The 22764-nt window shown below is 42.5% G+C and overlaps 2 protein-coding genes across 2 annotated transcripts; both read left to right on the top strand.

Annotated features, from left to right (window-relative positions):
* The first annotated feature begins 10579 nt into the window (after positions 1-10579).
* On the top strand, positions 10580-11345 carry LOC101765931 (putative glutaredoxin-C14). The gene has a single exon (XM_004962784.2). It carries the CDS (start codon positions 10729-10731, stop codon positions 11041-11043), a length of 315 nt encoding a protein of 104 aa, XP_004962841.1. The 5' UTR covers positions 10580-10728; the 3' UTR covers positions 11044-11345.
* Positions 11346-15762: 4417 nt separating this feature from the next.
* LOC101765522 (glutaredoxin-C15) lies at positions 15763-16489 on the top strand. Its single transcript, XM_004962783.3, has one exon. The coding sequence runs from the start codon at positions 15892-15894 to the stop codon at positions 16204-16206; it is 315 nt and encodes a 104-aa protein (XP_004962840.1). The 5' UTR covers positions 15763-15891; the 3' UTR covers positions 16207-16489.
* Positions 16490-22764: the final 6275 nt, after the last annotated feature.

The following is a 22764-nucleotide window of genomic DNA, read 5'->3' as shown; positions in this document are numbered from 1 at the left end:
GTAATCAGGTCAATAGATGCGATGGTGGTGAGAGGGGTATAGTGTAATTGCGATTGAACTGCTTCAAACGCGTGATCCAAGTTCATGATGGGTAGGTCGGATGCAAGGCGGCGGCGATGCTCTACCCTTGCAGCGTTTCTTGCTCGCCATTGATTCCTTTGAGCTTCAGTTTCTTCTCCTTCTATGTTGGCGGTGAGCTCATCCTATGAGACGTCATTTGGGTGACATCCACGTCGTGGATTCCTTTCTGGCAGTTCTTCACCGTCACTTTCTTGTGCAGCAATGATGGCGAGGGGTTCCCGCATAGGAGAGAAACTACCCGAACTTGATGTGATGACCTCTGTAGAGCTGTCTTCTTCGTAGATGGGGGACAGAGGGGTTCCCTTCTAGTATGGGAGAGTGTCGAGATAGGCGACAAGGCATGACTCATCATCCTTGGTGAGAGCATGTGGCTTCATGTTAGGCCAGTAGACGAATCTGCCTTATGGAGTGGATGTGATAACTAGGCCTTGTTGCGGACCTGATAAGGGAGTCTGCTTGTTTGGATCCGAGTACTAGTAGAAGTCCTCGATCAAATTTGAGTTGGATTGTGATCAGAACAGGGTAGCTTGGTAGGCAGTACTCGAGTTTTGGAGTCCAAATAGGAATCGACTTGTATCGACCGATTCGCACGATGGCCTAAGCGCCAGCTCATGGGAACCAATCCGACTAGTGGGAGAAGTTGAGTTGTACTCAGACTCGTCCCGCAAGCCTCAAAAGAGGTCAAAAATTCCATTGAATTTCTCAACGAAATCTTCCAAAGCTTGGCGATGAAGGTTGATGTCGTACTGCTTCTACTCCAGGGCCGGCGCTATGTGGCGATGGAAATTTCCAGTGCCATCTTCAACGCAAACTCCGAAGTCGAAGATGAACATTGCGTCCGCTTTGAACGCAACGGTGGGCTTGATGATGACTTGAGCCATCGAGTTCGCCAGTGGATCTTTAGCGAGAGCTCCGACCTAGTGCGCCAGTTGTCGGTGTTTAGACCCAACAACCTACTGAGGGGGTACCCGAGGTAATGTTTAATGCGTGGGGCTCGCCAATGTTAGGAACTCGAAGGTGAACTCGAACACACGATTTAGATAGATTCGAGCCGCTTATGTTGCGTAATACCCTACGTCCTGTGTGTTGCTTGGATTGTATTGATTGAACTTGTTTGGAGGGGGTCCCTACCTCGCCTTATATTGCCGGGGGTAGGGTTATAGGTTGGTTGTTTACAAGAATACTAGTTGGATTCGACTAGAGAGTCCTACTCTAATTGCTACAAGTAGTTTCCTAATCCTTGACTAGTTCTTGTCCTCCACGTAGACCACGCCGTCCTGCACCGTAGTCTCTATGTCTGACACGTCTCGGTGTACAGCCCCATATTCTAGGACTATCCAAACCTTCTGGTGGGCCCATAGATGTATGGATGACAGTTATGACTACTCTTCGCTTCGTCTGCTCATTGCAGTGAACTATTGGCTTGATATCCCTAGTGAGCTTTGAATTGATGCATAGGGGATGGAGGGAGCATCGCGCAGCTCATGCCAATCCGTGTTTAGCACCGCAATGGTCAGAAGGACGCTGATGGAAACCTCATCCCATTCTTTGGGCTACCTCCTCCATCTCCGCACGCACCCGGCAACCCACCTGCTGGCCTTGCTAGGACAGCACTCTCCCCTCCTTCACCACCAAATGCTGCTGGTAATGGGCTGCCCGCTGTGCCACCGCTGCATGCTCCACCGCACCCCCAAGCACCACCTGCCACGGCTGCCTACCTGCTCCCACCTCACTGTGATGCTTGCTTGCATGAAGTGTTCTGCTCCACTACCTCCTGCCTCACCGCCACTGTCCCCTGCTGCTAGTACTGTGACACCAATGCAAACATTGCTATTGTTTCTCCTCTAACCACTAATGGCGCTGTGTCCGCCATGCGCTCCCCGATCCGTGGAAGACACCAAAGGAACAAGAACACTAAGGATGCAAAACCTTAGCGCCAGAGTTCACATCTGGTGGTGATGGCCAACGGGAAGTACGTCGCGGTGGCAGACAAGGCCACACAAGGTGCTGCTATGAAGAACTCCCTATCCACTTGCTCTACCGCTTTGCAGACTCACGTGGAGAAGTGCAACATCCTCTTGGGCACCAAGTTGCCCATCTCCATTGCGACTTGTGCAAGATGATGGGCTCTACCGATCTGGGCACTGCGACCGCCAATGCTGTCGGGGGAGGGGTGCTGCCAACTATTGAATGATAACCCTACACTTCAGGTTCTGCAACGAGGAGAATTGTTTGCTACATTCCGTGTCCCTCTGCTGCGTGTCCGTGTTCGTCATTAGCATCTGTTGTCTCTATGTCTATGGTAGTTCGAGCGGCAAGGCCAGGCGCTTCATGCCTACTCCTTGCTCTGCGGCCTGGGTTCCTCAATGGTGTGACATGTCCATTTGTCGTCTGCTACTTTTAACTGAACTGGACCTGTTGTTATTGCTTAATTCTCATGCTTGTTGTCATTTTTTAAGCGTTCTTGTTAATTTGTTGCCTCTGCACTGTCTTTTCATGGGTCATTTGTGCAGTCCATCTTTGTTTTGCATGTGCATTGCTTTACTTGCTGGTGCTATGCTATTTTAGCTATGGGTACTGCTTTTAGATCGTTTAAGCTTCTGTCATGGAATGTGTGCGGTTTGGGTGACCCGATTAAGTGCGGTGTGGTGTGTGATGCAATCATATCTGCTGCTCCTTGTGTTACCTGTCTTCAAGAAACCAAACTCCAAGACATTAACGATCTCTCTACTAAGCTTTTCCTCCCCGCCCCTCCCTTAACACCTTCCACTTCATCTCTGCCACGGGATCCTATGGGGGAATTAGCTCAACCTTCCTGCTCCACTCCTTCATCACCAGGCGCCACACCCTCACCACGGTGCTCGCCTCCACCACATCTAACCACACTATCACCATCACAAACATCTACACTCCATCCGACCACTGTGACTCGCCTGTTTTCCTACAAAACCTCAATGAGGTCCCTCAGCATGTCAATGGCCCTGGCTACTCACCGAGGACTTCAACCTTTGTCAGCCAGCCAAAGACAACAACAATGGTCATGCCTGTTTTCCTACAAAACCCCAATGAGCTCCCTCAGCATGTCACTACCCCCTGGCTACTCACCGGGGACTTCAACCTTTGTCGGTCAACCGAAGACAAGAACAATGGTCGTGTCGACACCCGGCTTTGCCACAACTTCAATGAAACCCTTGACAACCTAGGTCTTGCTGAAATACCACTCCTTGATCGCCTCTATACCTGGTCCAACAAACGTGACACACCCACCCTTTGATGTCTTGATTGGGTCTTTGCGAACCCTGCGCAATGTGCAGCCTACCCCAACACAACAATCACATCCCTCCTTCTCCCAACCTCAAATCATACCCCCTTGCTCATCACGCTCTACGCTACCATCTTGAAAGTGATCGTCTTCCGCTTTGAAAATGCATGATTGCACAACCAAAACTTCCTACCTACCATTCTCCCTACGTGGTCCATGGCCTACCCTTAGGCCGACGCTACTGGCCATCTCATCAGCTGCCTCAAGGACACTCGAGCTGCGGCAAAGGTTTGGAACAGGCATAACAGGATGCCTCTAGCTCTAATCCAAAACTACAAATTCATAATTTTGCTTTTTGACACACTGAAGGAACACTGATGCTTGTCTTATGAAGAACTGTAGGTTTAGGCACTCTCTCAGGATTGCTTGGCCATGGACATCAAGGAAAGGGCCGCATACTTGAAGCAATGAGGTAAACACCATGCAATCAAAGAAGGGGATGCAAATACACAATTCTTTCATGGCCGTGCTACCCAACGCATGTTTCGGAATCATATCAAAGGAATCGAGGTAGACGGTGTACTAGTAATGTCTCACCAGGGGAAAACTATTGCACTCCCAAGCTACTACAAGGGGATCATGGGCACTGCAGGTGTCTTTGATTGGGAGTTTGATGTCGTCGCTCTGTATCAGGACAGCCAGAAAGCCTCTAATGCGCTAACTGCCCCATTCACAGAGGAAGAAGCACTCCTGGCCATGTGCGTAATGAATCGGAACAATGCGCCTAGGCCTGATGGTTTTGGTCCTAGCTTCTACAAAGCATCTTGGGCAATGGTAAAACCTGAGGTCATGGCATTCCTCCATGCATTCTATAGAGGGGAGGTAGAATTGGCGAGAATTAATAGAGCCTACATGGTGCTAGTGCCAAAGAAACCTAGTGCTATTGGCGAGAATTAACAGAGCCTACATGGTGCTAGTGCCAAAGAAACCTAGTGCTTTCACAGCGGATGCTTTTCGCGCAATATGCTTGTAGAATTGTTGTGTCAAGATATTGGTGAAGATCTTTACCTCTTGGTTACAGGCCAAAATTGTGATGATGATTGACCTTGATCAAATTGGTTTTCTCAAGGGAAGGTCGATCTCGGAAAATTTCGTCTATGCCACAGAACTTGTGCAGGTCAACTCTTGTCCTCAAACTTGACTTCGCCAAGGCGTTTGGTATCATGAATTGGGAAGGACTGATAAGGATCATGGCTGCTTGGGGGTTTAGTGACCAATGGTGTGCATGGGTTCGACATATACTCGACACCTCCCTGATAGCAGTTTTGGTCAATGGTTCCCCTGGTCCATGGATTCCATGTCGTCGGGGGCTGCACCAAGGTGATCCCATGTCACCATACCTTTTCCTGTTGGTTGCCAATGTTCTTTAGGCCATGATCAAGCAGGATGGTTGTGTTCATCACCCACTCGTAGAAGGAAGTGCATGTCCCATATTGCAATACACAGACGACACACTCATACTCCTTCAGGGAGAACTGCAGGATGTCATCCGGCTACAAGCTCTGTTGGATCAATTCTCCAAGGCCACTAGACTGATGATCAATTTCACGAAGACCACTACAGTGCCGATGCATATTTGTGACCACACTGCCTCCCTGCGTGTTCAGGCTCTTGGCTGCTGACAGGAAGGTTTCCCTCAACCGTACCTAAGCTTGCCACTCTCTTGTGCAAAGCTACGGATCAATACTTTTGACCCCTACATTGAGCGAGCTGACAGATACCTTGGTAGGATGGCAATCCTTCCTCCTGAACCCGATGGGTCACACTGTCCTGATCAACTCCATTCTAGACAGCCAGCTCATATACCTTATGTGCGCTATCCCGCTGCCTCCTGGGTTCATCTCCAAAATTGATCAGAGACGACGAAGCTTCCTATGGGTTGGGGAGCAACAAGAAACCGGAGCTTCCTGCCTCGTGGCTTGGGAAAAGGTTCATGAGTGAAAGGACCTACGATGAGGCTTCTTGATTTCTTCCCTTGCGGAGGCGAAATCGAAGCCTTCACAAACTTCCCGCGGCACACCACAAGCTTGGGTGCTCACCGAGCGACGCCTAGCCATCTAGGAGGCTTGTCCTCCAAGAGTAACAGATGCCATGAAGATCAATTGCTATGAACTCGACTGCTGAAGGATGGATGTGCTCACTTTCACTCAATCTTTCAATCCCTCACCCCAAATCTCTTCTCTTCTCAAATCTCTTGCAATACTAGAGATGGGAGGGCTCAAAAGGGCTGTGGAGATATATTTTTCGTGTGGTGAACTAGCAGCCTCAAAAGGGAGAGGAGGAGGGGTATAAATACCCCTCCCCCAAAAACTAGCCGTTGGGCTGTCAGATTCCGGAATATTCCGAAAAAACCTTCGGAAACTTCCGGAATCTTCGGATTCTTCAAAAAAAAACCTCCGAAAACTTTCGAAACCCAAATCTAGCCATTAGGTTCAAATTTCCAGAAATTTCCAAAAAATCTCCAGAAATTTCCGAACCTTCGGAAAATTTTCGGAATTTTCCGAAAGTCCACTAGACAGCACAAGTCACTGAAGAGGAAAGGCCATAACTTTTCACTCCAGGCTCCCAATTCGATGATCTTGGACTCGATGGAAAGCTTATTCAGAGGAGCATCCATTCCGACTAAAAACAAGCTCCAATACCACCCAGTGCAAGTATTAAGATAAGTGTTTCTCTCATGTGAGTACTTGGAATGTTAGGTTTGAGCACCGAGATACAAGCGAAGCTATCCACGTTGCATCCCTCTTGATAGTACGGCATTACCTATACTGAAGATCAAAGAATAAATACAATATAAATCACTTTAGCTTGAATATCTTCATCATGCCGCTTTTCTTCAAAATCATACTTTGAGGGGGTTTCAAGTATTTATTTTTTCTCTTTCTTGAGCATTATCCTCCTTGAGCTAGTGTCTTTGAGGTTCATCATCATATATGATCAAGAATCAACTTGACATCCTCAATTCACTTCAATTTTTGATTCAACAATTATTTGATACTTTGAATTTCTTAACTCCTCATGGCTAGATTAGTTCCTCAAAGTTCTCCTAAGTACTAGCTTCTTCACCCTTGCAAAGGTTCGTCGGCCCAAGTCACCACTTTCCCTTCACCCTTGCTTAGTACCTCGTAGCTAAGTCCTTGTTTGACTTCTTCACCCTATCTTGCCATCTCAAGTTAAGCTTTTTTTTGCATCAACAATGAATACCCATTTGAAATTCACTTCTTCAATAAATGAACTTGATTCATACTTGAATATCATTCTTATACAAACATATGACCAAGTAATGTTTTATCTTAACCTTCCTTGAAATACTAAGTACTTGGTCAAATATCTTCTTTCATGATAATAAGGAATACCATCCATGTGACCAAGCAACCTATGATTGAAATTCCATTCAATTCACCATTGCTCTTGATCACTTATATTATTGTTGTAATCTTGATCAATCCTCATGCAATTTTCAACTTTCTTTGATTATACAAGCAAATAAACCAATGAGATACTATAATTTCACTTCCATCTTTGTCTCTTTCACTCAATTCAATCTTTGCTTGTCATTTCTTTACTTTTGCATGCTTCATATGACATGAGCTTGACCTTTTCATTTCTAGTAAAACATTGCTAAAGCCCAACAAGCTCATTAGTCCTTTAATTGCTTTTGTCATTTAATCACCAAAACCCACAAGGGGCCTAGATGCTCTTTCAATGAGACTCGTGATTAGGGTGAGCTTGGCATCACCAACCTGAGTGTATAGAACTCCTGTCTTCTCTTAAAGCTTCTACACTGGCTGCATCATCTGCAAGGCTCGTCGTGGGCGACATGGGTGCACCGGCACGCTAGTATTGCTAGTCTGGAAGGGGAAATCATGGGCTAACACTGTGACGCACTTCAGGAGCTTCTGCCACTGTACCGAGCCATCACCATGGTGGAAATTGGGAATGACCGCTCAACATCCTTCTGGTTCGATGTTTTGCACGGCGAAGAGTGCCTAGCTGACAAGTTCCTACTTTCTTGAGTCACTGCAAGCGATCCACTCACACAGTCCAGGAAGTCTTTGACCTTGGTTTGGAACCAGACCTGGTGCCATGCATGACACCCATGGCCCATCAAGAGCTTGATGTTGTGTGCTGGATCAGGGACGCTGTTAGCCTCTCAGTCGATGAAGACATGCACCTCTGCCCATTTGCGACACCGAGAGGGAAGCTGCACACGGGGCCATTGTACAAACTACTACTGGCAGCCCAAGGCACTAACTCCTCCATATCCAAATTCATCCGGAAGAATAGAGCACTGCCTCGAGTGCAATTTTTTTGCATGGCTTCTTGTCCAAAACCGAGTACAGTGCCGAGCCAACCTCCTGAAGAAGAATGTGGTAACAGAAGCTACCCGCGAGGTGTGTGGTGCAACGGAGGAGACAGCCACACATATCATCTTCCAATGCTCCTTTGCCCAAGCTTTCTGGCCGGCACTTTAGTTTGAACTGCCTGAGGGCGTCACCACCACAATGCTCGATGAGCTACCGCGCCCAGCTCATATACCTAGCATGCACTTTGAAACCATGGTTCTGCTGTGCTGTTGGCAGCTCTAGAAAAGAAGGAATGGAGCTGTCTTCCGCGACGAGCACCTGACACTGCAAGGCAGACGCGGTGCCGTGGCACTGCTGGATGAAGGAATCAGAAACTAGCATATGTGATGCATGGTGTACTTTGTTTACTACAACAATGTAAACCTTACGAAGTAACCCTTATGTGAACACTATCATGCGGGCTGTTATGGACCATTTCAATGAATCAGGTGGGGGATTCTCTCCCCTCGGTAGAACATTAAAAAAAAGGAGATGTAGTTGAACAAATTGCAGTGGGTTCACCGAACTGGACAACTTGAAGATGAATCAAGCTGTGGTTATTTGCACTTAATTAAACTTTGGAATTTCCTTCACCTGAAATGATAAGAGGTAAACTAACATCCCTCTTGCAAGAGCCAAGAGTGGTAAAGTCCATCTTATTGGAATTGGAGCCACAAGTGCCCCTTGAGAAGTTGAGGAGTCAAGAAGTAAGCAAAAACACGGAGAAGGAGCAAAGGATTCTGGAGCAATGGAGATTGCTCTACAGAACACTAGCTTTTTCTCTCTCCATCCTTTCTTTCCAGGTGAGAACTATCAACGCAGATATTGGGTATAAGAATATCTCTATCCAAATATCCAATCTTCCATGCTTGTGCCGGATGTTTGCGTCATGCATGGAAAAAATGAAAAAAAAACTAGAGAAAAGTTCAGATAATGTCTGACTTTCTTCAGATGCCTGAAGAATCATACAGGTAGATAGCAATAGTGCCGCGGAATCTTTTCATCTAACCTTCATTCTTAGCTTTAGCTTATGGAAGATTTTTGCAGGAAAAGGATTCAGCAAGAGTATGAAAAGCCAAGATTGCATTGTCGGATCGTGGCATCGCAACGCCTCATATCTGATAAGGTCAGGCTGGTTTACAAAGCAGCGGCAGCTCAACCTGCTGAGAAAAGCCGCGTGCAAGGTGGTTGGATTCCATGCCGCAGATAAGGTCGGTCAGCGAGGCGATGAGGGCTGGCTGGCTACACTTCGAAATTGGCTTGATCAGCCAGCTGGAATCGGTTCCATGTGTCGTAAGATGAACCACTGGCCGTACCATAGTGGTATTCCCCATCGTCGTCGGCCGTTTGGGACAAGGTGACTTTCACAGTTCCGGAGTGATATTCCAGCAAAATTCCCGGCTTACGCAAACTTGCGTATTTTGAGAAAACATACAAGGGGAACCAATGTGCATGGGAATTTCTGGCGAAATTGCTCTCCTCTTCACTTGAGCGAATAATATCGATCATCACGCAGAACAGATGACGAGATGGAGCATCTGTTCACGTAGTCATGTCCAGTACATTATCCTTGTTGCTATGGATTCGAGCCATCACAATCCAACCTGTACTACAAAGCTATGTACATTATCCGTCCAGCAATCCTACATTGCCATTTGTCAAATGGGAAGAAATGTTCCTTCAAGAAAGGAGAAAACACGAGGTATCACAACTTAGGGGATCAAAAACCCAGCAGTAATTGGATGGTTGACATTGGGAACCGGAAAATCCCGGTGGTATCAAGTGCATATAGTCTCCTTCATATCCTCGAGAAAAAGAAAAAGAAATGAAATGGGACCTCACGAACTGATAGACTTACTAGCTCCTGTCCAAGGTTGGGAAAATTTTCCCAAAATTCTTGTCAATGCACGTGTCCATCTTTTACCTCATACCTCATATATACCTTCCAGACGAGGGCTATAAGAAGATATCAATATCATACACATTTTTCGCAAAAAAAGATACCTACCAGTCGGTTTTCACCAAATTTTGGCAAATTTCGGTCCTATCGGTGGTGAACGATAAATATACCGGTAGTATTTCGACCGGAATTCACTTCAATCCTCAAATTCCAGTTAAATTTTGTCCAAATTCTGAAAATTTTGGCCGAAAACTGGCATAACAGCCCTACCGGCCACCTCCAGTATTTTCTCCTATTCCGAAAGGGTGAACACTGCTTCTAGGTGAAGTTATACACCAGTAACAAGACACTGTTTTGTCAGAAACTTCATTTATCTATTAAAACCATGACAGGAGATGTATGAAATAAAGTGTTATATCCCATGACAAGAAAATGGGGGTACAGCTGCATGCCCATAGGCCATATGCATCCATATGATATTCTCAGTAGGTCAACACAACCTTAGCGTTCTGAGATATATTCCTTGGGCCCTATTGAAAAGACGGCTCGTGCGTTATCCAAACATATATTGATCTCATGCATGTATACCATCCTTTTCAATGAGCAAACCACAGAGCTTTTTGGATTCAAATTGCAAAATGTGGGGCCTTGAACTTATTATATTAGTTATATCGTTCTCAAAGTCAAATAAAGATGTGTCATGCATGCATGGTCCTAGCTGGCCATAGTAGCCACTGTGCTGCCGTATACCAGCTTATAGATTCCTTGGAACATTTTGTTTTTTCCAGAAACTCCCAGACCAGCTCATCACACTCTCTGCTCGATCTTACTTGCAGCTCTAGCAAGACCCGGACCCGTTATGGAAACCCTATAGCCCCTGCTTGCAAACTCTATAAAAGGCAGCCATACCCTGTTCTCCCAAACCACCCATCCATACACACTCATCTCTCCACGTGCATCAACAGAAGCTTGACAGAGCTCGAGAGCTAGAGAGAGAACGAGAAGCGAGCGAGCGAGCGAGAGAGAGAGAGAGACCTAGAGAGGTCACTTCTTGCAGCCAAGAAACCAAAGCATAGCAAATGGACCGCGTGATGAAGCTGGCATCAGAGAGGGCAGTGGTGGTGTTCACGCTGAGCTCCTGCTGCATGTGCCACACGGTGACGAAGCTAATGCAGGACCTGAGCGTGAACGCTCTTGTGCACGAGCTGGACAGCGACCCCAGGGGCAAGGAGATGGAGCGCGCCCTGCTCAAGATGCTCGGCGGCAGGGGCCCTGCCGTCCCTGCCGTCTTCATCGGAGGCAAGCTCGTCGGCGGCACCAACAGGATCATGTCCCTCCACCTCGGCGGCGAGCTCGTGCCCATGCTCAAGAACGCCGGCGCGCTCTGGCTATAGAGACGGTGCGGTGGTGCCAAGGGCAGGTTTTTTCCCGTCCAGTGTTCTGACAGGAATAACTGAGGCAAAGTAGCTTGCTAGCTTCTTTTCTTGTACGTAGGAGCTAGTGAGTGAGAGAGATGGCCTTTGATGTGTGATTTCCTCTTCTTTTTAGATGTTTTGTTGTAACTTTACTGCAATGGTGCGTGCGTCTACTGATCGATCGCCCTTTTTCGATGGGCTTGTATATGAATAATGTCAGCAATATATGTGCATGGGAGTTTAATAATAAGTAAACAGTATGATGGCATGTGTTATGTATATATACAAGTTTGCATAGCATGTATTTGCTCATATTGATCATCATATAGTTGTTTTTGGTTGTCTTCTAATCAGTCACACTAACTGTTGACGTATAACTAACCTATGGTTCTTGCTGCTGTTTGACATCAAATGCATTATGTGGTGACAGTTCTTCGTTAGCTAAATTGGTCTTGCTCATTAAAATACACACGACTGGTTATATATCTCTATGCTTGCATTTTGATTACTAGTGCTTAGGGTGTAGCAAGCGTGCATACCCATCCCTATCACTTGTGCTGATCAAGTGAGGTCGTCCTTTGCTTGCTACTCTCGGTGATCTGCATGATTGCATCCCTAGATGGCTTGCATTGGTGGCGGTGTTGATTCTTCGTAACCTTTCAAGGAGGTGCTTTGTGGAAGTACCATGAAGTGTTGTGCTCAATCGGTTTGGAATCTGCTGATCCAGTGTGGAGAAAAGATTATCACTAGAGATTACTTGGTCCTCTTGTGGACCATGATGGAGCGATACACTTCTGCAGGTAGTCCAAGTAGAACCTTGAGATTTTTTTTGGATTTTCTAACCCTCTCTTTACACTACTAAAAAAGATTTGTAGGGCTGATTGAAATGGCATTTGCAGGGGTGGATGTGTCACCCACTCTTACTTTTCGCAGCTACAAATAGTTGTTTACAAAAGTGGGTAACAAGTAGCTAGAAAGAGAGAGATGCAAGCAATCATCTAGTAGTGGCTAGCCCTCTGAGAAGACACCAATGCATTGTACAGGTTATCTTCTCCCAATGACGGTGTTGTCTATTCAAGTGCACGCTCATGATTTGTTGTAGCGATGCTCCTTTTGATGAGGAAAAATTCAGCAATGATGCGCAAACCTGGCTTGCACGCGCACAGCCCATACCGAGCCACACCCGCCACTGGACATAGTGCCAGCCATGATGTGTTGTGTCTGCTGCTGGAGACGACCTGCTAGTCTCGCCGATCACCACGCCCTAACTGATCGAAAGACGAGATTGAGAGAGAGGGAGGAGACACGAGAGTCAATGAGAGAGAGGTAGTTCGAATAAGGATGCCTGCCATTTTTACAATACAACCCTTAATAAAAAAAAAGATAGAAATCAACGAGAGGTCTTTTAGATCAGCAAGAAGGTAGGAAATAATTAAAATAAAAATGTAACATTACATATACTCCTTCTGACATGATTGTATTCTCCTACACGGCATACATCAACAAAATAGTATACTCCTTTATGTATCCATGCATGAATTAAATATATATAGTTTGCAGGAAGCATATAGACAAACCATTGTATGAACTATATGTTTTGCTATCTGTGCGACGTGGTTGCGCATGCCCTTAGTAGCGTTAAGCTCATTTATTAAAAGTCACTTGTTGATACTCCTGCCATCCACGAATATAAGAATTTCTAATGTTCTTCATTTGTTCATGAATATAAGCACCTCTACAAACTAAACTCCCAAACAATAATTATTCCTATGGAATTTTGTCTAGTTAAGCCAATCAACTGTGCTCCCTTTTTGATGTAAATTGTACATCATATTTAAACAACCTATTAGTGTTGTGGAAAAGCCCAAAAGGTGGCTAGAAATACGGCAATTTGGAGTGCTTTCGCTTGTTTAATAAGGGGTATAATAGATTTTCTCCTTGTTGCTTAATTAGTTTGCCTAAAATTGCTAGAAATTCTTATATATTTGTGGATAGAGGGAGCTGAGTAAGCTACTTGGTTGGTAATAAAACTTGAATCCATTAACGCAAACAAAAGGCAAGCACACAAGTTATGCATGAATGATTATTCTGTCTCATAATTGTAACGTCCAAAAGAATGAGGTTGTCCAATCTAGTGAAGCTATTTTACGTTGAAAAGCATGACAGTTCTTTTGCCCAACAGCTAGGGGGCTTTTCGTTATGACCAGGGCAGCCGATTAATTTGATATTGTACCGTGATATTTGTGTATTGCATATATGTTAGTAAGGGAAAAATGTTTGCTATTATCCAAATCAAAACAAACTAAGAAATTCAAGAATAAAGAAACAAAGGGATACTACTATTATATGGAAAGTAACCTTTATTTATTTCTTGATTAAGACCTTAAAATAAATAATTAATGGGTGCCTATAGTCTTTATTCCCTGATTTGGTTCCTCTAATCACATATGCATAAAGTACTTCCCACAAATGGAACTAAAGTCCCATGGCAGGATCTTTCTGTTATGTTGGATCAGATGGTAATAATTAATTATCGCTCCACTAGGTAAGAATAATCATAGCGTGATTGCTGAATTATATACTCATGCTCACAAGTTATAATATATTTAACAAAATCCTAGTCAAATCAAAATGTGATTTGATGATTACTTTTAGCAAAAGAAAACTTCATCATTTAAAAAGGCCTAATTTAATAAGAATGTCTTTGGGCCGCGATTAATTGGATGAAAGCTGACAAGACATAATGTTTATATGTATATTGCTACAATTTACACAAAGTGGTGTATTGCAGGCTTTGAAATTTTGAAATGTAGATAAGAAAAATGAGCTGGACATATACATGCGACTACAACTTTAGATAGCTCTACCGGTGACAGTAGTGGATAAAAAGATGACACATGCGTGCATGGATATGTGATAGGTCGACTGCAATCAGCAGCCTAGCTCGGATCGCAGCATCACACGCATATATACGTACGCACTAAAACCTTGTGAGGTCAGAGAGATGCCTCTACCTAGCTACTTGGTGACTACACACTTTACCTTTTTAATTGCAACACGGTGGCTTTGTTTTTCCAGATTCCAAAACCACACTGGGATGTTGTGAAGATCAGAGCAAGCTAGCCAAAGGTGACGACGTGGCCTGTTGGATGCCACATTGTGATCGAGCTATGGGAGCGAGAGTCCAAATTCCAATATGGTTTGGTAGGACCGATCCGCTAGTGTGGAATAATACCTTTAGCTTTGACTTTTGTATTTTTTTTTCTTTTTATCATTTTGTTGCAGAAAACCTATTTTTTAACAGATGCACATAATCTAAATTGATTCTATTATGTAATACATGCGATGACTGTTTGAGCAGTCAGTACTAATGTTGAAGTGCAGTGGTACACATGTACTCGATTCTCATGTCGTGTTATGCGCATGTACAATCGAATCCATGGTTCAACTATGTAGTAGATATCACTGTCACGGATAATATCTATATGTGTTTTTTAGTTTGGTTTTATATTTCATATTATTATTATATGCATAATTACTATACTAAATAGGGTGCATGTGTGCGTATTTTGTACAAATATATTGAACATAGCTACTATAGTACTATGTGAACAAAATTAGATTGGAATATAAATTTAATTTAATATAGCAAGGAACAAATTCTTCACAGTACTGTGAGCATAAAAGTGAAAGAAAATTGCCAAAGTTTGGTCTAAAAAATGTTTTATGGACGCAAGATGAGATGTATTATAAATTGAGTTTGTTAGATATACATAGAAAAATCTTTATATATACTACACTGCAGTGAGAACAACATTAATAAATTGAATTTGTTAGGTATGCACAAATGGATCGATACATATACTACACTGTGGTGACAACAAGCTAGTAATAGGTTTATTCATGAGTTCTAGTTTGCCCTTTAATTTCATCTTCATTTGTGTATATAAACATAATGACACAATATATATTTGTAAATATCTTTTCAAAAACGTAAAATTCCACATGCATTTTTGTATTAGGTACATTTTAATATTTAGCATAATAAGAACCTGATTGCATAACCTAATAATATCCAAGTGATCGATCTAACTGATGAACACTTTCTTTTAATTATGATTTAATGCGAGATCTAGGTATAAACATTACACAAATTGATCATTATGATGAGTATTGACTAAAGAATAGGTAAACACAAATAGTGATGAATTGAGTTGCAGATTACCACATCATGGTCTCATTTTTTTCATTTCATCACTCTACTGTTCAAGAATGCTATTAGCTTAGAATTGATTTGCATGCATAGCTTAGCTCTTTGGCTCACCTTGTTTTTGATTCGTGCCTTCACAATTGTCAACACACACATGCACACATTACAAAATTAGCCAATTGCAAGATTAATGGGCTGTGCAAGACATAATACAATTGGCCACTAATTTAAAAAAAAAATACAAAATCAAGCGTACAAAAATTAATGAAAAAGAAACTAAACGACAGCGACAGTATTATGCCTTATAGCACTGCTTATTCAGAGCGTGCAACACACACGTTGAAGATTCTTATGCCCATTATCTACAACATCTCTCTCTAGATTTTTCTCTCTTTTCTGCGAATCTCTGTACTCTATCTCTATACAAGCACCCACTGTTCTCCTCTTCCTCCATCCGGTGAATACTATAAAAGGGCATCACACCCTACACTCCCAAAGCACACAACCAGAGACACTTCAGCGCATAGCCAAACACTTCACACGCTAGCAAGCTAAGCATCCTCCTAGCTCATTCTCACTCCGTTCCAAGCTCGATCTAGAAGTACAGAAGAGCGGCGATGGCGGAGAGGGTGTCGAGGCTGTCAACGGAGAAGGCGGTGGTGATCTTCACGACGAGCCAGTGCCCGATGTGCCACACGGTGTCGAGCCTCTTCTCCGAGCTCGGCGTGTGCGCGGCGGTGCACGAGCTCGACAAGGACCCCCGCGGCCGCGAGATGGAGCGGGAGCTAGCACGCCGCCTTGGTCGTGTGCCGCCTGTCCCCGCCGTCTTCATCGGCGGCAAGCTCGTCGGCTCCACTGACAGGGTTATGTCTCTTCACCTCGCCGGCAATCTTGTGCCCATGCTCAAAGGCGCCGGCGCCATATGGCTCTGAATCCATCCACCCATCGGCGCAGCGACTATATATTTAATCACTCACAACCCTGATTTTGCTGGGTTTATATATAAATTTGCACCTTTTGCACGGATGCAAATTAATCAAACTGAAGGGTGCATCCAACAAGAATATTCGAAAAGTTTTGTTTTGCGGCTAGAGTAACCTCGCAGATGAAAAGAGTGAGCGAGGAATGTGTAGCGCTTGTCATTGAATGTAAATGGACATGTAATCCTGTCTTTTCCAGTATTTCAATGGGATATGAATTTTGATATTTTATTTCTTTGCAGCTCAGACTCAGACTCAGACATTCACATTTACACATATACAGTTCACTCCAATAAACACACGTACACATATTTTTATTCCCAAAGACTAGACCAACCAATCTTTAAGATTAATGATGGGCACTTTATATACCATGGTAAGATGTGCGGTGTTTAGAACTTAAACTTTGGTGGACAAGTTCCATCGTAAGAAACCTAAACAACAACTGAGTCTCTCCTATTATTTTGAGATTGTGCTTTGATACTGAGGACAGGGTTGATGCATCATTTTGTTCATAAAAAAATATATCTATCTACCAAGAAGCCTAAATGACTGATACTTGTAAAGGTGAAAAACAAGGATATTCTTTCGTTTACCCTATAAATTGAATTAAATCAGCATAGTATGTGCTTGTTCTGAACAAGTTTCTACTTCTTATTGTTCTTTTCAAGAACGCTAATTCCACGAGTTTGTTCCCACATCTTAAATTTGATGAGTTTTTCCTCATCACAGAAGAGGAAGTAGTCAGTCATACCCACAAACTAAACATCTCTTTCTGGCATCCCAGTATTGACCTTGCGTCCTTTTCACCAACCATCACCACAACACATCAACACCTTCAATATATCCACATGTCCAAAGACAGAATGCCCTGGTATAGCAACATATGCCAGCTAGGGTTTTTGGGAGCCTTGATTGAAAGTTGTAGCTAGGGTTCCAGGTGACGTACTTGTTGCAGTCACAGCCCCCATAATATAGACTCCACTAACGGGCGCTGCCACATTGGAGGCTAGTTAGTTCTCTAATTCCTCAAGGATCATTCATTACTGCACAAATGCTCAAATTGAACCTTTCTTTGTCACGGTCTGCCTACAACTGTGAAAGATGTTTTTTTTTCATAATCCGTAATACCAGCCATGGAAGATAATTTATTTGTCATAAATCTATTTCGCCATACTTATTTTTGATTATATATCATCCCTGGCAAAAGAAAATGTGAAGTACCTTTCATGGTGATTTTCTAATTGTGAAAGATATCCAATGAGCGAGTTGTGGGGGAGGAACCAGAGATATAAATACAAGTATTAATCTCCGCGTACCAAAACAACCATTGGAGAATTACTCCTCCTCCTCCTCCTCCTACTACTACTACTACCTAGCATTTGACTCTCCTTGGCCTCTCCTTTGGCATTGCACAAAAAAACCTAGTCCTTCCATCCACCACCACTGCTGGGGAAAGTGTCTTCAGTATCGGTTTCTAACCCCCCTTTAGTACCGGTTGTGCAACTCGTATTGCTACTTCAGTACTAAAGGGGAGCCTTTAGTACCGGATCAAATAACTGGTACTAAAGGGGGACCTTTAGCACCAGTTGGTATAAACAACAGGTACTAAAGGTCTTTTATCTATTTATTTTCTTATTTTCTTTTCTGTTTCTTTATTCTATATTAGTATTTCATATTTGTTTCCTTACGTATACTAGTTCTAATACGCTAATATATATAAAGTTGTATTTATCTATAATAGTACATTTGAGATAATATTATATATATAGACATATTGTACATACACATATATGAATAATATTAATTGCATCAACTTTCCAAGTTCAACATTTTGGATCAACTATTCTGAACCCGAGTCCCGACGGTGATGCAGATTTGATCCATCATTATGGAACTCCCCCACTAGATTTACTACCTTATCCAGAAGAAATCCACTGAGTTGTTCTTGAATTGCCCTGATTTTTTCGATCTCGAGGAGTGCTTCCTTCATGTCTCTTATCTGTGTCATTGGCAAATATTATTATATAGCAGATCAATGGGTCTGCACAACTAGAACTAATTTATTGTTAAGAAATTTGTATACGTACTCTGAATTAGTGGTCGGTTATATGCTTGGCACCTACAAAGCCATGGATGAACTCACATGCGTAGTATTCGCATAAATTATTCCTTGAATTCCATCTCAAACACTATATATATGGCAAAGAAGTTATGAAATATTTGTTATGTTCAAGAAAGTGTCACGACATGTGGAAATTCAACACAGACCAGGAATTCAGGCTTGAAATCAAGTTCCTCCTTGAATTCACTTGCGTGATGTCGACAAAAGCGAGCCCATGCTTTGTTAAGAATGTCTACAAGGTTTTTGTATTGATCTCTTGATTTCCTCAAAGAGTCCATGATATAGACCGCAATTCAATCAATCGCGATAACAAGGAGTATCCGGTGGAAGCTGTACATATATGCATAGCCAAAGCTAGTTAGTCTTATGTTTAGCTGCTAGTTCAAAAAAGAAAAGAGATGGGAAACACGCTCCCTTGAAGTTGTATCATAGAAGTATGTACTTCTTGTAATGTTGGTTGTCTAGGAACTTATATACGTTCTTCGAGGTCTGATTTGGTCTATCTCTTAGAGTTGACCCGTTTATAATATCCGGGTCCATGAAGCCAATATCATAGTATCCTTTCCTCCAGCAAGTTTGAATCTCCATCCTGCATGATACAAAATCAAATAGGAGTTAAGACATCGCACAATGACTAGAGCGCGGATTTTGAAATTAGAGCAAATTAAAACTTACAAAACCCAGGAACTGATGAGTGACTTGTTAAGCGCGTCTTGATTGTAAAGGAAATAGAGTTCCTCTAGCGGCACATTTATAATGTCTTCCCCACGGAAATAATGTTGATCTCCAATCCGAACTTCAAGCATGAGAAAACCGTTGGCTGAAGCCTCCATGTACCATTGGTGCAATTTGTACATCTTCGTCAGAAGACAGTCTACCAACTGCAGCCACACAAGCGGTTTCCCTAACTCAAATTTCCATTTAGCCACCCCAGGGTGCTTTGGGACGTGATCCTCCCCTTGAAGTTGAGCTGGGATGAGATTTGTATCTTTGGTGAATAGAAGCATGTTCTTATCAAACTCTGAAAACACCTGGAGCAGGGCAATGGTTGGATTAGGTTCCGAGCTATGGAATACTTGACCCACTTTTTTTTCTTCTTCTGAAAAGCCTTTGTTATTAAGCGGTTGTAGTCAGATAGCGGTGGTTTCTCTGCCTTTTTCTCTCCATGCTTCTAATGAAAGCCCATAATTTAACCTTATCAATTGGTGGATCTTTCTTCACGGGAGGCTTTGGTGTGAAGTGAGCTTTAACCTGAGCATCCACTACTGCATGGAGTTCCGCATCAGTCATATCATAAGGTTTATTTGGCTCTAGTTGCTTCTCCTTTGGCTTATTCTGCTTCTTCTTCGTAACCGCAGTAGGTGGAACTGAAGGCATCTTTCGTCGTGTAGCCTTGCTCATGATAGGGGGAGGTGGACTCATGCTAGGATCCCTAGCTGGTAGAGAGTGTGGAATCGTGCTAGGATCCTTGTCAGCTGGTGGACTCATGCTAGGATCCATGTCTGGTAGTGGAGAGGGTGCCCTGGCAAATGGTGTAGGTGATCTTGCCCTTGAGCCTTGAGGAGATGATCCCAAGGTCGGGGGATTCGGCTGCGTAATCCTTATGTAGCACTTGGGCCATAGAATCCAACCATGGATGGCTTCTCCTAGATTCTTTTCCTTATCACGTTCAGGGATCTCTAGTTCTAGGTCATCCCAACTGTCGACCACTCGGTCCACCCCAACTTTGGCATAACTGCGAGCTAGAATCTCCACACCATGAATTGTTTGGGCTTGTGCCAGTTGTTCAGCCACACCATAAGCCACCACGATGAGCTTGGTTTTCATGGGAGTAACAAGCTCACAAGGCGCTCTCCCAGTGATGTCATCCACGGGGTGGTGTTGGTTGTTGTCAAATATGTTAGAAGATTCTCAAGCTGGGGCTTCCGTGGAAGCGACGTTGCTTCGTCGTTGAGAGGGGCTTACGTCAACATTAGCCCCTGATGATGCAGCTGCTTGTTCAGTGGCTTGTTTGCTAATAGCTAGAGCCACACGCCGGTCGATTGCTTCCTCCATTCTTGCCTGTGTCAAAGCTATATATTCTTGCAACTCTCACAGCTGTCGTGGGTGTTCAGCCTTACTTCTTTGGCGACTTCTGTAGGAATTAATGTGCTCACAAAAGGCAAACTTCCATGGAATTACTCCTTTGCCTCGGTAACATCCAGGGTGTTCTGGATTACCTAGTGTCGTAGTTAGCTCGTCCTTCTCTTGATCAAGCATGGAAGATCCTTCGATCGTTGCCTTTATTAACTCAACAAGCCTCATAGCCACTTCTCTTAATTCTTGGCTGAATACAAATGATCCATCTTCAAGATTGAGCGTGCCACCATGAGCATAATACCAATGCTTTGCTCACTCTAGCCATTTGAGAGTTTGCGGTACTATTCCCCTAGCAATTATGTCATATTCCATCCTTTGCCATTTTATGATCCCCTTCTTGTAACCTCCTAGCCCAAGATGATGAAAGTATTTCTTCTTCTTAGCATTGTCGGTGTTGATTTTAGTTGCCTTAGTGCTCTTATGCGACTACTTGACCTGCACAAATGAATTCCAGTGATCTCTTAACTTCGGGTGCTTCGTGAAATCTGGTGTAAGACCTTTCTTTATGTAGTCTTTGTTCAGATTCTTCTTGTACATCTGAAAAGCAATTGCACCCTTTCGAAAGCTCCAATCTTTCACTTTTGCTTCATCTACACCTTCGAATGTGAAGTTTTATTTTATCTATTCCCATATCATTTCCTTCTCTCGCTCAGGGACCACGCTTATGAAGACCACGCTTGTGGAAGCGATGCTCTCATCGATTTCAGGGCTTTTCCAATTTTGAAAGCATATTGGGATATTATCTCTAACAAGAAACCCAATTTGATTCACCAATTTGATCTTAGCATTGTGTGGAGCAATTGGTTCACCATCTTCATCGATTTCCATGATGATGATACGACCCTCTAACTTCTTGCCTCGTTTTCATTTAGGCCTCCTGCTCAATCCATATGGCTGAAAAATGAAAGAACTATTAATTCCCAATAATCTTGATAAGTAGAGAATTCAAATCATGTTTACATATAATAATTAATATACCTCACCTTGTTGCCCATCATTGCCTTGCTCGCCAATTGGTTCCTCCTCATTGCCATCACCAGATGTGTTGAGTTAGATGTCAGTCTGGCTATGATCGACCTCTTCATTTGGTTGATCGTCTGTGCCACCTTGAGCAATCAAGTCCATTAGGTATCCCACATCCATTCGAACCTGCTCGTCCTCTTATCGTGCCATTGTAACTAATATAATATAAAAGGAATTATTCTAAGAAATAGTAGGCATCAACAATAAAAAGAATGACTAAAAAAAGAATTAAACACTTGTACAATTTGTTACAGTGAATTGCTCGTAATTCACAACCATCATCAAAAATTTTGTAACTAATATAATATAAAAAAGAATGACTACAAAAATGAATGACTAATAGTTCTACATTTTGTAGCAATAAATGACTAAAAAATAATGAAACAATTATACAATTTGTAATAAATGACTAAAAAAAGAATAAAACAATTATACAATTTGTTACAATAAATGGCTGAAAAATATTTATAGTGAATTGCTAGTCATTCACAACAATCATAAAATTTATTGTAACTAATATAATATAAAAAGAATTATTCAAAAAATTAGTAGGATTCAACAAATTTCTAATATTTTATACATATTTGTAGCACTACTTATAAATTGGGTAACAACAAATGACTAACACAATTTGTAGCAACAAAAAACAAATGACTAAGGTAATTTGTAACAACAAATGACTAAGGCATCATAACTAATATAATATAAAAAGAATTATTCTACTAAGTAGTAGGAATTTTACAATTTCTAGCACTATTTATATATTTTATAGCACTATTCCACTAATTTCTTGCGCTAATAAAACAATGCATGTCAATAATGTACAATTCCTAGCGCTATTTATAAATTTTCTAATTTTACAATGAATTGCTAGTCATTGACAACCATCATCAAATATCTAAGAAATAATATAAAAAGAATTACTCAAAGAATTTCTAGTAGGCTTCAACAAATTTCTAATATTTTATGCACATTTCTAGCAATACTTTGTCGTAACCACAAACTTGTTACAATAAATGACTACAGCAATATTTACTCTGAATTGCTAGTAAATGACAACAAAAAAGAATGACTAAATAAAACTTATACATTTTGTAACAATAATTGACTACGGAATTAATGACTAATATTTATACATTTTGTAACAATAATTGACCCCAAAGAACAATGGCTAAAACTTATACATTTTGTAAAAAAATAACTAAAAAAATGACTAATACTTA

The sequence above is a fragment of the Setaria italica genome, chromosome III, assembly GCF_000263155.2.
Source record: "Setaria italica strain Yugu1 chromosome III, Setaria_italica_v2.0, whole genome shotgun sequence".
Classification (NCBI taxonomy): Eukaryota; Viridiplantae; Streptophyta; class Magnoliopsida; order Poales; family Poaceae; genus Setaria; species Setaria italica.
Note: the sequence above shows the minus strand (reverse complement) of the source record. Positions and strands in the feature narration are given on the sequence as shown.

What these genes read in the sequence shown, in the direction of transcription:
- LOC101765931 (XM_004962784.2), top strand. Translation starts at nt 10,729, where the DNA reads ATGGACCGCGTGATGAAGCTGGCATCAGAGAGGGCAGTGGTGGTGTTC.
- LOC101765522 (XM_004962783.3), top strand. Translation starts at nt 15,892, where the DNA reads ATGGCGGAGAGGGTGTCGAGGCTGTCAACGGAGAAGGCGGTGGTGATC.